Source organism: Mytilus galloprovincialis, chromosome 6, assembly GCF_965363235.1.
Source record: "Mytilus galloprovincialis chromosome 6, xbMytGall1.hap1.1, whole genome shotgun sequence".
NCBI classification, from domain to species: Eukaryota; Metazoa; Mollusca; class Bivalvia; order Mytilida; family Mytilidae; genus Mytilus; species Mytilus galloprovincialis.
Window position 1 is genome coordinate 88397853 of NC_134843.1, and position 17869 is coordinate 88415721.

The window sequence follows — 17869 nt, forward strand, 5'->3', positions numbered from 1 at the left end:
ACAAAAAATTAGGGGGGGAGGGTTCCATCCCCGCAGAACACTCCCTCTAGATTACTACTGCTTAGTTTTTCTTCAGATGATGGATTCTTCTGATTTGATATGCATCCCTTGTTATAATCTGAAAATAAAAAAAAAACAGATAACATTATGCATATACTGCTTATTTCTTTTTCTTTTTTCTACTGTCTTGCTGACAAAATCGAGAAACAGGGAATTGTGAAGCTAAATGTTTACTCCTAAAAATGTGTGGTTATAATTATCATGATTATATTTTAAGACTAAATAAATTTAAAGTGCATAAAACATTTGTAAAATAAAGTAAAGCTTTGAAAATCACTCAAACTGAAATATTTTGCATAATTAAGTATTTAATGATTTTTTTTTAATTCTGTTTACTCTTCAAAAATAAAAATTAAGCTATTTATAATGTTGTAATCATTTCATCAATATGTTGAAGAAAAAAGAGCATATGAGATTGTACTTACCAGAATATGCAATCCAAAATACATGCAAACAGCAATCTTCCTAAATTGAAATTGATGTCAGTCAGAAGGATCCATCTTCTCTGATATAATGTGAAAAGAACTACTTCCAAACATTTGCTTTACATCCAATGTAAATTTCTCATTTTGTTTAAGAAAGAAGACACTTCTTCCTGTTTATTCCAAATTCAAATTTTGTTATATTGCAATCGATACATGAGGCTGTTTGAGGAGCTGCGAAAAATTTTCTTCTTATGACTTCTTGCATATGACTTAATTTTGAATATGTGATATATTAAAAAAAAGAAAATCAATTATTAATTTGTTCAATTATGAAATGTTTAAAAAAAGTGATAGTTATTGCAGATATATGTATTTAGAAATGTGTTATCCTTCAAATGGCCTCATGATCAACCTCTGTGTAGATGCTACTTCCTGTGACCTGTCCAGACTGAGGTTAATTGAAAACAGATGGCACTCTCTACAAGACTACTGCTATTAAAATCACTGTTATGCCTCAAGTTTCTAATTGATATTAAAGAATGATGATAATTATTTATTTTATGCATTCATCTTATTAAATATAAATATACTAGAAACTGTATAAATTTAACCTATTAATAGATGTAATTTTTCTAGGGGTTTTATTTCATAAAAGTAAAAATGTTAAATAATTGTTGAAAACATATTATCTGGGATGTAATTCAATCAAAATTATATCACCTATATTAAATTTCAACTTTCCATTTACAGTCTATATTATTTTAAATATTTTATAATGGAATTGAAAATTTTAGGGGAAAAGATCACATCTTATAGTTTGATCTTAAAGTATATTGTAAAAAAATATGATATCATTATTATAACTTGCAAATTTTCATTTATAACTTTTTTCCATTTTGAAAGAAATTGTTCCTTTCAAAGAACAGAATCCTAGTGACAAACTTTTTATTTCTATAATGTCAGATTTGGCTGATGAAAATTTTCTAAGTCTTAATTCCTGCTCATAAATGACTGTAAAATTTTCTAAGACAAAAATCCTGCTGATCATTCTACAGAAAGAATAATTTCCCTCAAAAGTCCAGCCGTGTTTATTTTCTTGTCAGAATTACAAAAAGTGCGGTTGGACTTTTAAGAAAATACCGGCTGGAAAATAACCGAAGTATAAGAAAAAGTACGTGTATGGCTCATGTCAGACTGGACTTTTCAAAGTCAGACTGGAATACGTCTCAAGTCCAGCTGAAGTCCAGTTAAACTCCTGTTGAAATTTTCGTACGGGTGTTTAAACGTTATTTTTACTGTTTGCACTGTGACCGTCTAAAAATAGAAATCTACGTATCCTTAAGGATACATTCGGCATCTACACCGGTGTGCCAAAAGGATACATTCGGCATGCGCGCGGGTGTGCCAAAAGGATACATTCGGCATGAAAGGGTTTTAACTTAAACACTCAAAACTAGTATCAACAAAACATACTGACCTCTATTTGGTTTAACTTTGTTCGGACCTTTTGTCTCTGAAAGAAACAATTTTTTTTTTGATAGAGAAGTCATTTCAATATGTTTTGAATTTATTAAACATATTTTTATTGCTGGTAATGGAAAGCAACCATGTAAAAGGAATATTTTTTTCTTATTCTTTTTCATTTTTTTCTTTCTCTTCTAAACAGAATAGCTTCGATTTATGTAGATAATACTAGATATATTGTTTAAGTGTTAGCATCCCAAAAACTGACAACCGATTCCGTAATTATGAAAACAAACAAAAATGGAATTCTTCCTCAATGAGCCAATTTTTAAATGTCTGCATATTTATGTTTATCATCGAAATTCACCACTTGCCACGCATTGGGATAGTATGTTAAAATATTTTTAAACTACGACAGTTTACAAGGTTGAATAAGGAATTAAATCATTAAAAAGCCATCACGTTAAGTTCAGTAACTGTAATAGTAACTTTTAAGTTATACTCCCGACTTTTGATGGTTTCAGATAAAAATACCTTTTGATTTGCTTTTCTCTGTATTCTTTTGCTTCTTGTTAAATATCTTGACCACAGGTGTCTTGGTGGCTTAAAAGTATTAAAATAAATTTAAAAAATTATGCGGTGTAATAGCAGTCTTCATGATTAACTTTTTACAAACATTTAGTTGAAGTGTGTTGACTTGTAGAGAAGAATTTTACAAGCCTGAAAGCAATTTTACAAGCGTTGGCTTGCAGACTTGTGGTTAAGCGCAAAAATTCCAAGACGATTGTTCGAATTTGTTTATCACGAATGTATTGCTTTTTATGAACGAACCCCTGATCACTATATTTCTGACTATTTCTCATTTTTGTCAAGTCTGTAACATGTATGTAAGGTAGCTTATTACCCTGAGAAAACATTGTCACTGAGACGTAGCCATGTGATCGAGTAAATAATCTCCGTCAAAGTCCGGCATTTTGAGTAACATGAAGTACACGCGTATGGCCAAACGTTTTCGTCACCTACCTTTTATCTTTGAAGGCCACATATTTGCCTATAGAATTCATAAATACATGTAATTATAAATACCAAAATGAGGACAATTTCATCGTATTAGTATCCTTCGTCATTCTAAAGAAATTAGTTTGTGTTTATGCGGGTACATGTTTCCATATGCTCAATGCCATTGGGAGAATAAAAATTTAAAGATTTTGTCATTTATTTTGACATACAAAGTAATTTTGGTGTGCAAATAAGTTTTGTCTCGGAAAGAACTCGATTGTGTTTAAGTCACATATTTTGCTCGTGGAAAAAAGCTAGATATACAGTTAGTTCATTCAAATTTCTTTTAACAATATTTTCAATCACATCGTAATATTTGTCAACTTACCATTGCCTAATTTGTCTTTTAATCCTTTTACCTCTTCAAGCAGATTCTTGTAATTTGCTGTGAGTTCTGTAGTTTTTGTCTGACGAAAAAAATGTTGAAAGTCGATTTCATTTGTTCAAATGCCAAAAAAATGGATATATAATGTATAAATATAGTGGGGAAAAAACAGAGGTAATCCCATGAGCTAAAAAATTACGAGAAAAAAAGTGATCGGATTTGTCAATTGTCTGTGGCACCTATGTTTAAAACGGATCGAATTCTGAAAACATACTATAGATAAACTCATCATAGATACCAGGACTTAATTTTATATATACGCCAGACGCGCGTTTCGTCTACAAAAGACTCATCAGGGACGCTCGAATCCAAAAAAGTTATAAAAAAAAAAAAGCCAAAAAAAGTACGAAGTTGAAGACCATAGAAATAGAGTTAGAAATGCGTTTTAATTAATGTAAAGTATAAAAAATAAAGGTGAACATCTTTATAAGCATGAATATTTTGGGTCTTTCTTTTCTTAACGACTACTCTTTCTATCTAGTGTTTTGTAGACTTGATATTCTGTACGTCGTTTCTCCTTTTGCCATGGCATTGTGCGATTTTAATATCTCCTTGGTTTATCCCTGTATGCTAACATTGCCATTGTGAATTTTAAAATTGTTTGTATATACATTGAACGACAAATATATGTGACGTATAAAATTTTCTGACGTCAGACACGCGAATCAGTGAATGTGTTTGTAGATAGATGTTTTTGTGTTCTGTTTAATTGTTCCTTTTAAAATTGTTACACGATGATGACTGCTGTACCCATATTTTGGTTCATTCTGGCTATTCCTACATTTTGAATTTTATAGGTAAAATAGTAAAATTTTATGAAGGAGTTCTCAGAAATTTTGTGTAAACAATGGGATTATGTAGGATTATGTTGTAACAACACTAAACTAATGAGATCTAATGAATCAAGGTAAATCCAGGTAATTCTTGTAGAAAATAAAGAAAAAGAATAATTTATAGCAAATTCTTTTATTTCGTTTAATAATTTCATAGCACAGTTTATGTAAATAATATTCAAAAGCACAATATGAATGTATAGCTATAATGGCATGCACAAGTAATTCCAATTGTTTACAATGATATATACAAGTAAATCATATCATTTGAAATATCAATGTTAAATCATTCTTTAAATCAAAGCACTAAATTTTGAGTTGCACTAAACAAAGCACCAAAATTATACTAAATTGACATTTTTATAGCACTCACATAGTAATACATTGAACATCATTGAAAATATAAGAGAATACAGTCTTAATCAATGTGCAGGAGATGAGAAGCAGCATCTCCATACTGGACTGGAGTAAGTTCATCATTCTGTAACCTTTTTTCAGTGTTTGGAGTCTGTCATCTATTTCCCTGTACTTCCTCTTTCTTGGGATACGTTTCCCACCAGCTCTGTACTGGATCAATGTGAGAGCATTGAAGTCTTCTTCTTGTCTCAACAAACTAATCATATTAAAGATGTTTGGGTGAGCTGCCTTTACTAACTTCTTTAGCTTACTATGCCAACCTTCTAAATGGTTTGTTGTTCTAGGACCTTCTGTTGCATAGTGATTCCACAGACTTTGCTTGTTCTCTACCCAGTAGCTGGTTAAATAGTCAGTAAAGTTAAGTGTTGGTGTAGTAGTATCTGAATCATCGATATCTTCAAGTGCATAAAACCAAACATATTCAATTGTATTGGGTGGTAAAAGTGGCAGTACTGCAGCTCTAAGGACAAGTTGGTGAATGTCACCCTTTTCATTGTATTCAATTTGCAGATCATGCTTTTGTGCATTTCTCCAGATACTCTGAGTGTAGTGGAAAAAGCACCCTTTGAAGTTGCTGCATTTCTAATGGCTATTTCATAGTCGAGGAACATCTTGGCTAGTTGAAGTAGTATGTTGAATTGGTTACATAGATCTTTAATAATAGTAGGTAGCCTTGTGTACATCTGCTGATCTTTACCGGGTAGGAAACTGTAAACCAGTGGAAACATAGTACCATCAACTTTGGCGTGGAAAGTGTACAGCTAATAGAAGAGTGTTCGACAAACATAGAATGTTTCATCACAGTAGATGGTGTCTGCTGCTGCTAGATGATATATGTTCTCTTGGGTACTGAATACAAGCATTCGCCCATTGGTGTTATCATCTGCAACTAGGAAGGGTTGACCAGTAGTAGCTTGAGCCCGTTCACCATCTACTATGATATCTTCTACTGTTGTTGGTAGTGCTGGTATAAACTTGTGTCTCTCGTTGTAAAGCTGATCTTTGCATGAGTAGAAGTTTGGTATGTGTGACATCATTTCATTCTCGGTTTCTTAGTTTTACCAATTCTTCTTCATAGATAGTTGGTATTGCAGTGAGTTCATCTTTACATGGCGATTTCATACGTTGTAATACATAGTCTACTCTGAGATGCATTCTGTCTGAGGAATGGTTGTGCATTTACTTTGGTTGGTATGTTGTTGTGTGTGTTAACAGTAGCAGGGCAGTTACGGGTATAGCATTTCCAATAACATCTGTCTCCACGTCTTGACTTTATCTGGAACTTGTAGTTATTGTGTACCAAGTTCTGGTTGTCTAATCTATTTGTTGTAAACTTGATATATAACTGTGCATTAGCCATGATGAACTGAGAATGATCATTACGGTTACGGTTATATGTTTTTGGTGGACGGCTTACCAACTGGTAATTGCGCCCTGGTAACTAAATTTGGAATTGGTCCATTATAGCAATATTTTACTTTAGAAAAAAATCCATTTTAATAAAAAATTTAAGAAAATAAATATATATAATCATTACAGGAAAATTCTCGCTACTTATAATGCTTAATTGTTTAGTAGAGCTTGTGGTGTTCAGTTAAGACACGGAGCACAAGTTAATAGTGTTCACAGCTAATCAAAGTTATAAGTCATTTGGCTTTGCTTAATCTTTTAGGCCAATTAATACACTTATCTATGATAATTAAGTACTTTTGATATTATATTCATTTTTAAAAATCATAATTTGTTAAAATAATGAAATTAATAAATTCTTTGAGGCTGAAGTTGAAAGTGTGGGTAACTATTAATTTTCTTTTTAAATACTTTTTTTTCACTTTCCAGACTTTAAAATGCTTTTACTACTTTTTCTTTCACTAGATGTTTATTTTTCCAATGCTTTTACTTCCTTTTCTTTCAATTAGTTTTATTTTTTAGAAATTCCATGGTATTAAAATGCTTAAAATTATTACTTTATGCTTGTTTCTAAACAAAAAAGTCTCATTTTTTATATATAAATAATAATTTTCAATTAATTTCCAAAGGTAAATTTACTTTTAACCAAATTACACACTAATAATCATTTTGGTTTAAACGTTGCATATCAATATTATTGGCTAAATAGTGTCGGTCTGCCTGAATTGCACTTGACCGATTCTCAGAGCTGAATCTTTCACACTTATTTAGACACGTTTTTAGTTGATGTTTTTTTTTTACTTTCGGGGTAGTGTTGAATAGAAAAAAAATAATAGTTTTAATGTTCATCCTTATCAAAATAGTTACAGATTTCAACCAGTTGCAGGTTAATCAAATAGTAAAAAAAATACAGATTTCTGATTACTAGTATTAAGTCTTGTCACGCATTATCTTTCACGATCAAAATAATGCGTTGCCTGATCTTTCACGATCAAGTTTGATGGAAATTTAACAAATTCAAGGTTTTCATATACAAATTAATGCTTTTAAGGGAAGAACATACTTCAATTTTACTGTACAATCAGATACACCAAAGATTAAATTTTAAATATATCATAATAAACTGAAATTTGACCATTATATGTACATAAAGCGTGTTATTTGTAATTAATTTCATAGACATGCATTGCGCCTTTTGTGTTTTTTCAAAAACTACTGTACATTTTCTTTATCTTATTTCACAGTTATGATGAGGAAGTTAAACCATTTTGACAGACATAATTTTTTGTTCGGATTTGTTCAGCGTTTTGAAAATTAAGCGATTTTTTCAAAGATTCTGAACTAGAATTTACATGAAATGTCTTTCACGATCCGTTACAAGAGCTTTCACGATCGTCTCTCAATACTTGACCGCCGTTAGACTTTCACGATCATTTCTCTCGTTAAAGCCAATTACACCGGTGTATTACGAACAGGTATATGCTCGTCACTGAGACTTGAAATAATATGGATATCGTACCAAATCGCAGAAATTATAATACTGTACATTAACTTCATGATTCTTCAAATTTATAAAAACATGATTAATATGTTTTATATACTGAAATGGTTAAGTCTTTCTGTAATATACATGTACATCGACTTTCTATTAAAAGAACATGTTATTTCTTCTCAAAACTTAAGATATATACGTTTTTGAGTTATTGTCTTTCATTATTCCAATTGGCTGATAGGATTTCCGTATGTGACCTTAACCACGAGAACTCTATTTTGTACGTTGGCAACCGCACAGTGCGAGTTCGAGAGAAAACCATGATGAAAAGAAAAAAAATCACAAAAATACTGAACTCCGAGGAAAATTCAAAACGGAAAGTCCCTAATGAAATGGCAAAATCAAACGCTCAAACAGACCAAACAAATTGATAACAACTGTCATATTCCTGATAGTACAGCCATTTTTTATGTAGAAAAGGTGGATAAAACCTGGTTTAATAGCTAGCCAAACCTCTCAGACACTTTTATTACAGTTGCATAAAATTCCAGTAACTTTCCATCACTTACAACAAGAATATCAATCATTGTTTTAAACATAAAACTTTTAATCAAAAACACATTCGAACTGACCACCATTTATTTAATAAAATAATAAATATGTATACAATGAAACTGAAAGTATCCCCAACGATCATTTAGTACATATAGTAGGTAATGCCACATCGACTAAGCAGTTTGTCTATCATCCTGATTTGCAGCTGGGATCAAACCCTCTACCATGGCTCCAAGCGTTTTACTCGGGAGTTCAGTTTTTTTTGTAATTTTACTTTTCACTAGTATTACGTTAGTTACATAATGCAGGTCATTCAGAGAAAATTACAATATAGAAATCTATAATACAGATCAACCAGAAAAGATACAAACATGAAATTTATATAGCTTTAATTTATTTTAAAGTATATCAATTAATAACTAATGTGACAAAGTTTAATTCATATCAAATTGAAGGCATGGACATTTTTTTTTTAATTTGCAAATTGTTCTTTTGTATCATGTTTGTCTATTTCCAGGATTATAATCTAATATGCCAGACGCGCGCTTCGTCTTCATAAGAATCATCAGTGACGCTTAAACGTGCTCCACGATTCTGTGTTTATAAAGGTTACGTTCTGTTAATTTCAGCAATATAACACGAAAGATAATAAGCTACGAATACGAAACTCTTGATTCAGTTCACATATTACAATAAAAATAAAAGCTCTAGGGAGCTTTTAACAGAATATAAATAACATGTTCTTGACATTACAACACAAAAACGAATGAACTATAAATGTAAAGGACTTCATGCATTTGGGACTTAGTTTAGTATACGTATATGCGTTAGTATAACAATTCACTTAACATTTTGATTTCAATAAAGGTATATTTGTGAACATATAACTGATGCCCATATAGAAACATTTATATACATCGCATCAGAAATATTCCTTTTGGGACCTTTTGGAATATTTGTGTTTCGATGAAAGAATGTTCCTATAACAACATTTTTTTCAATTTTGAACATTGATAGTGGGCAAGTGATTTGATCCTAAAAAAAAAAGAAAAGATGACAAGGATACGAAAGAAAAATCCCCTGAAACCTTATAAATTCAAGATACATGGTATTCTTGAGATTTATTTTCTATACCTGCTTGTATTTCATCTTGGTTATCTGTTTTGTGAGATCATTCACAACATGGTTCAATCTTCTGTATTCTTTTGTTGTTCTTGACATCAACTTTAAAAAAAATGGGGGGAAAATACGAAGTTTAAGATCTTGAATAAAAGGAAAATCGTCTTACAACATATCAGTAAAATCACCATATTCCTTACAAATTGCAGTATTCTAAAAATATGATAATGATTGCCACTTTATTTGAACTTAAAACAAAAGAGGTGTGCCAGCTTGAAATGGAGGAATTTAACATAGAAAGCAATGGGACCATGAATTAGTGGTGTATTTCCTTATGGCATCACCTTATATCACTTATTACGAGATTTTTACTTAAGAATCGAATGCTCCTTTTTGTCACTTTATTGGGGTGTAAAAGCGTTGACCGACGTACATTTTGTATAAAGCGCGGCGCTTCATTCTAAAAATGTGCGCACGGTCAACGCTTTTACAACCCTATGAAGTGACAAAAAGAAGCATTCAATACTTATAATTGCATTTTTTAGCTGGGATCATAAAAACATGAATTTTATCATTTTTTTTATTTGATTCACCTGTGCACTTTATTGTGGGACCCAGTGTTATCATGAATGATGCTTTATTGTGTAATACAATTGCTTAAGGAATAATACGTGATGTCCAGTTAGCCAATCAGAATAACGTATAATATTGAAACATACATCTTATGTAATGATTAAACTTTAAAACACGTGTGTAGCATGCGGAACAGACGTTTCTTACTCTTTCGGATTATCCGAATTGAATCCTAAAGGATTTACTTAACTATTATTCTGTGTTGTAAATATTGCTATCTTCTTTTTCCTTTTCTATTTTGTTTCTATCAATCGTGACAAAAATGTCAGGAAAGCAGTCCTTTATGATAAGTACTCTATTCCAGTTGAAGTAATCTATATGATACCGATATTAGATTTTCATAATAGCAATGCAAAAAATGCTCCTCTGTAGCCGGCGTACGAACTTTGCAATAATACATGTAATATTTGGTGAAGAAATTAAAACAAAAACTTTTATATTCAAATGAATTTTTATGCAAAATTATACTGGTAAATATTTATCAGTAACAAATATTATAAAAACAAGAATGTGTTCATAGTACACGGATGCCTCACTCCTACAATCATTTTCTATGGTCAGTGGAATGTGGACCCCTGTCAAAACTCTAATTTGGCATTAAAGTGAGAAAGATCATATTATAGGAAACATAATTATGTACTTAGTTTCAAATTGATTGGATTTCAAATTATTCAAAAACTACCTTGATCAAAAAGTTTAACCTGAAGCGGGACAGACCGGAAATCGAAATGTACTTAGGAGGGACATGAAAACATAATTAAAAGACAATTTCGTAAGATTTCATTACCTATGTGACATAGCTATATTTCATTTTTTTCTACAGATAATTTAAGTTTACCAGAAAAGAAAGATATGTATTTGTGTATACATCCCTATCATTTTGAAAGAATAAATCGATCTCTAGTTTCTGAGTTTTTGTTCATCATGATCAATTTAAGGTCCATTTGGAACAATTTAAGAGTTTAAAAATCCCAGTCATTAAACTACTAGTTTCTAAAGTTATAATGGAGAAAACTTGTCGGTTGTATTTATATATTCAAATGAATTTTTATGTAAATGATTTGTTTACACCAGAGGTGGCATTGATAAAATGAATAGTATATGAACATCAACCTTAATTTATATGAAGTATCTGCTGGATTTACAAAACGTTAATTAAAAGTTATTTCAAAAGTCACATTCACAGCTGCATAAGTCTAATGCGTATGATTTTTATATGCAATATTATTAAGAATTAAGTATTTTAATTTTATTTACTTCTTTAATATGCATTGTAACATGGATTATTGCCAGAGTAGTTGGTGAATTCAAGATCTCAGATATATGCTACATTTTTTTAACACGATGTTCTTACCTCTTGTTTTGCTTTATCAGATCCAGCGTACGCCATTTTTCGTCTCTGATTGTTCATTTTAATTTTGTTATTCAGTTTGTTTATGGTGGCATGGCTAGTTTGCATTGCCTTAGACAAATCCTTAATTTTGTTATCTAAAGCATCCATCTTTTTCAATTGATCTTTCTGACTGACATTCTCATTATTCAGCTTGTTAAAGATGAAAAGTTGTCTCTCTTTCAATTTGTTAATACTACCAGTTAGTCCTCCCTGAAATAAACCATGTCATACAATTTAATCTTTGAGTAAAAATAGATTCATGGTACTTGACGAAATGTTTTGGACAGTTTTGCAGAATTTTTTTTATCGTAACACTTAATGTTAGAACATAGCCACTAAGACTGTACTCCGATGTCTTGCTTATATTTCGTTCATATCAAGGTGTAAATGTCTGAATAATAATGCTCCTATACAATCAATAATAAAATTTTACCATAATCAATAAATTAAAACAACACGTTATAAAAGTCATGTGTCCGAGGCACTTTTCTTGATTAACCTTAATCAGGAAAGCTCGAATATTTTGATGCCAATGATATATAAGAACCGAATCAGTTAAGAGCTTTATGACACAACGATAGCCAAATCAATATAAGGTCAAATGTGCATGAGGGAGCTGAAACCTTAGTTTCTTTATCATTTCAAAACTAACAAGCGGACAACTTTAGAAAAGTCTTGTTATAAATCATGTCAGTACAGAAGTTGATGATACGTAATCCTAGGTGACTGATAGTCCAGGTATCGACTCGGTGCTACAGAAGATGAAAAAAGTATAAAGTTTATGCATCCAAAGCGCTTTTCTGGATTTACATTCATTAAGAGGTTCAAAGCATAGGAATACTGACAAATTCATGATAAATACACAAGTCTATACTGTATAATGAAATACCTTATCCAGCTGTTTTTCCATCAGTTTTAGTCTGCCCATTACAACTGTCTGCAGTTTTGATAATTCCGCATATTTCGTGTTAAAGTCCTTTGACATCTACAATATAAAATAAACAGACAAAGAAAAATAATTTTCAGTACCAATTATGAAGAATCTTTTAATCTATTGAATCAATATTGAATTACTTTTTAGTTTGTAACTATAACTTATTATAACGGCAGTATAAATCTGAATCTGAAACTTGTCATATGGACCTTTGTTCTTTTTATTTGTCCCGCTATGGCAACCGTCCTAATTCTGAGGTCTGTCTAAATGTCCTTCAAAACTAAGGGCCTATTAAATGTGTAGAGGATATTGTGCATTTCGTATTATCTGACCCTAGTTAAAGAGCTTACAAGAACTTACCTGTGGATCGCCTTTAACCCTTACTACAGGTCTATTCTTGAGATTTTCTACTAAATCAGTCAGTGTTTTCAGTCGATCCTTTAAATATCTGTTTCTCCTGTAACCTGATTTCATTGCAGCCCATACTCGACCAATCTTAGCATGGAATTGTTTCAAATGCTTTCCGAAAGACTTTCCTTTTCTATGTATTCCCATGATCGTTTTCACTATCATTATTTGGTTATTTTTTATTTTCTGTACGGTCTCATTATCCTACAAAAATCAACAAAAACATGGATTTATATTTATAAAGACAAATGGACAAATAAGATAATAAATTAAGGTTATATCATTATGTTAAAGTCAACTTATTTGTTTTCTTTTCATCGAAGCTTTTGGTTAATTGAGATTACTGAAATATGAACCTGATATAGCACATGATCATCATGTACTTGATCTATCCAATAAAGACCGTTGTACAATATGTTTTATGCAGTACCTGGCCAAAAGTATTCGTCACCTGCATTTTTTTTTGCTATATATATTTCATATAAATACACATTTTTATCAAGAAGGCATTAAAAGACGTAGAATTGTTTTACATTTGGTAATAGTTTAGTCTTCAGGTGTTTTTGTTTTCTCTTGATGTGAACACATACAATAATTTTTTTATAATTTAATTTGGTTGAATATATAGCGAATTTCTGAGCCGAAAATAATATTTGTGTTTATTTTGTGAAAAAATGAAAATGATCAACAAAAAAATATAACCAAATAAACAAATACATGTGACAATTCTGCTTCTATTGGTACCAAGTTGTTTAAAATCAAACCAAAAAAGACCCTAAAATATTTTTTGGAAAAAAAATAGTTTTATATACAATATATAGCGAAAAATCTCAAGTGACGATATATTATGGTCACACTTAGTATCTCATTACAGAGAAGGAATAACAAGAAAAGGCCTTATTATTGGCAACTTGAATTCAAAAATCAAAAATCAAGGTATTTTAAATATCCAACATAACATCCTCTTAGTTCATACATTCAGTGCAATAACAGCAACAACTGCAAAAAAAAACTCATTTTGAGATCTTGTCAATCATGTTCATATATGAGTAATGGCTTCAATTAAAAAGATATGTTGTGAAAAATGTAATTTACAAAGTATGTAAAATATCTGTTTGTGTTTAAGTAGTAAATTAAATCTGCGCCAAAAACTTTTTCATCTACTAGTCCGGACACTAAATGTCAAAACTTGTCCTAAAATGACTATATAAAATTTGAAAATTTTCACTAGTCCGAATCAATTTTTACTACTCTGGGGCATCGGACTAGTGGCTAACGGTGCAGACTTCCAGTTGCTCATATATTTTTGACTTAAAATATTCGCGAAAAGACCATAAAAGGTGAACAAAGGAACATCAAACGTGAATTTTCTTAACTTAAATGTCCATTATAAATTAACCAGTTAATTTCAAAACCAAGGGGGATATCAGATGTGAAGCTCGTTATGTTGCTCAGGGAAAATACATAGTCAGTGATTATCGCCATTCAAAATATCAAAATCGAGGAAAAGAGTACATGAATGATTGTGGATATGACAATTAGAGCGTATCCGTGATCATATGAAACCAACTGGCCAGGTATTCAATAATGGTCAATCAACTCATGTTGGCATCCTTAAACTTTCGAAAAGACGACCTACGAACATTATATCTTAAAACCCTTGTTTCAAAAGCTAAAAGTAATATGTTATATAGAGTATATACTTACACTGGTGCCATTAATTGAGGATTTTATCTTTTCAATCTGTGTGGCGATTTTGTTCGAGTTTTTCTTCATTTTATCTAAATGTGCTTTTAGCGACTTCTCAAATTTTCTTATCTTTGTAAGTTCTGACCTTATGTCATTAGTAGACGAGTTGAACTTTTCTGTATAAGTGTATAATTTTTCGTACGTATCCTTCATTTTCTTGACTATGTTCATCAGATGTTTTTGAGATACCGCAGTTTGGTTAATTGTTTCTATGTTTTCATCTATTTTTTTATAAGCTTTGTGAAGGAACTTATGTAATGTCTGTACTGAGCCTTCTTCTGCTTTGTATTTTTCCGTCAGATGTTTAACGGTAGTTTTGATTCCTTCCACATTATCATACAAATTGCTGATTTTTGATTTTGCCTCCTGCAAAGAAATAATAACAAAATCAAATTGAATGATAAGAATATAACAGTTTGGTTGTCGAGAAAACAGTCCAATCAAGTTAAGCAGCAGTATATATGATTTTAGACTTTTTTGATTTCTTTGTATGTTAAATACTTATTTGAAGACTGCATTTAAATTTTAAAAGCTATTTAAAACTTTCAAAGAGTAGTATAAACCAAAAAGAATGGTCTTAGAATGAGAAAACAATTATTGATGACAAGTGACAAATTTTGAATCGGTGGACACAGATTCCTGTGACAAATAATACAAACCGGAACCTTGGAAACGATATATTATTTAATTCCAAAAATATTTTACAGTACATATAATCTAACTCTCTTTCATCTTGTAACAGTATTAAAACATTTGACTTTTCTACTCTTTACACTAGTATTCCACATTCCAAACTAAAAGACAAATTGAAAGAGTTGGTATTGCTTTGCTTCGTAAAAAAGAATGGCCAACGTAGATACATGTATCTTGTCTTAGGGAGGGATAAATCCTACTTTGTAAAGGATCACTCTGATTCCAACAAAAAATTCTCTGAAACTGATATTATCAAGATGCTTGATTTCTTGATTGACAACATATTTGTTACGTTTGGAGGACGTGTTTTTAAACAGACTGTCGGCATTCCAATGGGAACAAACTGTGCCCCTCTACTTGCCAACTTGTTTCTTTATTATTATGAGGCTGACTTCATGCAGGAACTTCTTAGGAAGAAAGACAAGAAGTTGGCAATATCCTTTAACTCTACTTTTCGCTATATAGATGATGTTCTTACACTAAATAATTCAAAATTTGTTGACTATGTGGAACGCATCTATCTAATCGAGCTAGAGACAAAGGATACTACAGATACAGTTAAGTCGGCCTCATATCTTGACTTACATCTAGAAATTGACATTGAGGGTCGGTTGAAAACAAAACTTTACGACAAAAGAGATGATTTCAGCTTTCCAATTGTCAACTTTCCATTTCTAAGTAGCAACATTCCAGCAGCACCTGCAAACGGGGTATATATCTCCCAATTGATACGATATTCCCGTGCTTGCATTTCCTATCATGATTTTCTTGGTAGAGGGTTGCTGCTCACAAGTAAGCTATTAAACCAAGAGTTGCAAATGGTGAAGTTGAAATCATCCCTTCGTAAATTTTACGGACGCCATCACGAGTTGGTTGACCGTTATGGAATAACCGTTTCGCAAATGATATCGGATATGTTCCTTACGTCGTAACTACAATCCCCGTCCCTTTCATGAATGTGACCTACCGAATTAGACTATTTACCGGATTTGTTATCACATAAGGTAGCAATAAACAGTTAGGAAAAAATATTATGAATTTTACCATCCCCTTTTCATTGCTTTCTTGCAATATTAAGCTTACTATTTGTGTCATATATGTGCATATGTATGTAATCAGAATCTTCCAAAGATTTTATATCCAGTATATAAAATGGTAAAATATAGTTTCTTTTGGGTGTATCCATGGCAACAATCTGTATTTATTTGCACTAAAATCTTGTAAAAAGGGGGGGGGGGGGGAAACATGTCACATATTTCCCCAAAATTTGACTAAAAGCAGAATTTCAATCGCTTGAAGTAATACCTTTCCTGAAGCTGTTTACATATATCTCTCAGTTAATCAGATGAAAATCACATGTCTTTCGTCTCATTTTTTTGTAAAATTGCGTCAAAAACTTCGTGTAGAAAATAAGTGTTTGTAAACATAACATTAATTTCTGGACCGATGGTTGGTCTAGCTATGAAAATACGGAGAGGCAAACAGAAAATAGCCAATAAAACATGTAAAAATCATCTTGATGATCTTATAAACCATCTTTGAAGGCTAAATTAGTACTCAGCTGTCTAAAAATGAATTTTATTACACAATAACTTTCATATTTGAAAAATCCACCGGGGCCAAAATGCGAAACTAAACTCCTAACTGTGTATTGCGACCTAAGCAACACGACGGGTGCCACATGTGGAGCAGGATCTGCTTACCCTTCCGGAGCACCTGAGATCACCCCTAGTTTTTTGGTGGGGTTCGTGTTGTTTATTCTTTAGTTTTCTATGTTGTGTCGTGTGTGCTGTTGTTTGTTTGTCTTTTTCATTTTTAGCCATGGCGTTGTCAGTTTGTTTTAGATTTATGAGTTTGACTGTCCCTTTGGTATCTTTCGTCCCTCTTTTAGTCCAGACTCCAACCGGAACCATGGAAACGATATATTAGTCCAGACTCCTGGTAAAATATGTCTGGGCAGACACAAATCGCAAGTATACAAATATCCATGTTTACATGATTCACCAGTAAATTTAGTATAATTTAGTTATTAAAGTCCCTAGATCACAGGTTAATACCATGTCAATGTCCTAAAATTTTATGCATTTAACAAATTTTAGATTCTACATACAAACGAAACTTTGAAGTGACTTATTTTATAATTAGGAATAATAAACATTCTTTTTTTGTGCATTTTCTTCATTTTCCGATTAAAATTTCAAAATCGCCGTGAACATGCACATAGTGTTTGTCACTAGAAGTCAAGTGAAGCAAACAACAATCCGTTTAAGGAGTAAGGGCAATAAGGCCCTTATTTGGCCAAAATATTACTGCAAAGGACAAGGTACGATAAGCATCAGAGAACGGCCCCCTAATTTCGTTCAAATTAAAAGTGACTTGCTATTAAATATAATACATTATTTTTAAAGTTTAAAACCTATATTTTTGTAAACATCAATAGATTTTTCAACTTCCGTTGATATTATTCATGCTCTGTTGCTGTAAAGACCTCAAGCTTCTGGAAAAAGGCAGAAAAATGGCAGTTTCCAAACCTATTTCTGCATTTTAAACTATGAGCGTACCTACGACCCACGATCATATTTATACCAGGCATTCCTTGAACATAAATGTTGATGCAGTTTAAATATTTTAGTGGGTCGTAAGTACGCTCATAGTTAAAAATTCAAAAAAGTGACAAAAAATCGTCGTTGTTTTCATTAAATCATCGAAATTTTTAACCGAACTGCGGACCGGAGATGATTTCCGGTATTTTCTAGATCCGACGACGGAAATGTATTCTTGCTACGCTATAATAATGGCTAGTTTCTTTAGGACGAAAAATAAACATATTTGAGACAGGA

At 31.6% G+C, this 17869-nt stretch overlaps 1 protein-coding gene across 1 annotated transcript in view; it reads right to left on the bottom strand.

Moving 5' to 3' along the window:
- The window catches only part of LOC143080614 (uncharacterized), a 246730-nt gene that overhangs the window by 208071 nt on the left and 20790 nt on the right, over positions 1 to 17869 (bottom strand). The window contains exons 4-11 of the mRNA XM_076256539.1: positions 14295 to 14702; positions 12540 to 12791; positions 12135 to 12230; positions 11207 to 11455; positions 9235 to 9324; positions 3337 to 3415; positions 2484 to 2552; positions 1963 to 1998 (exon numbers count right to left, since the gene is read on the bottom strand). Of these exons, the coding sequence (XP_076112654.1) occupies positions 1963 to 1998; positions 2484 to 2552; positions 3337 to 3415; positions 9235 to 9324; positions 11207 to 11455; positions 12135 to 12230; positions 12540 to 12791; positions 14295 to 14702 (1279 nt within the window). The remainder of the gene's footprint in view (positions 1 to 1962; positions 1999 to 2483; positions 2553 to 3336; positions 3416 to 9234; positions 9325 to 11206; positions 11456 to 12134; positions 12231 to 12539; positions 12792 to 14294; positions 14703 to 17869) is intronic.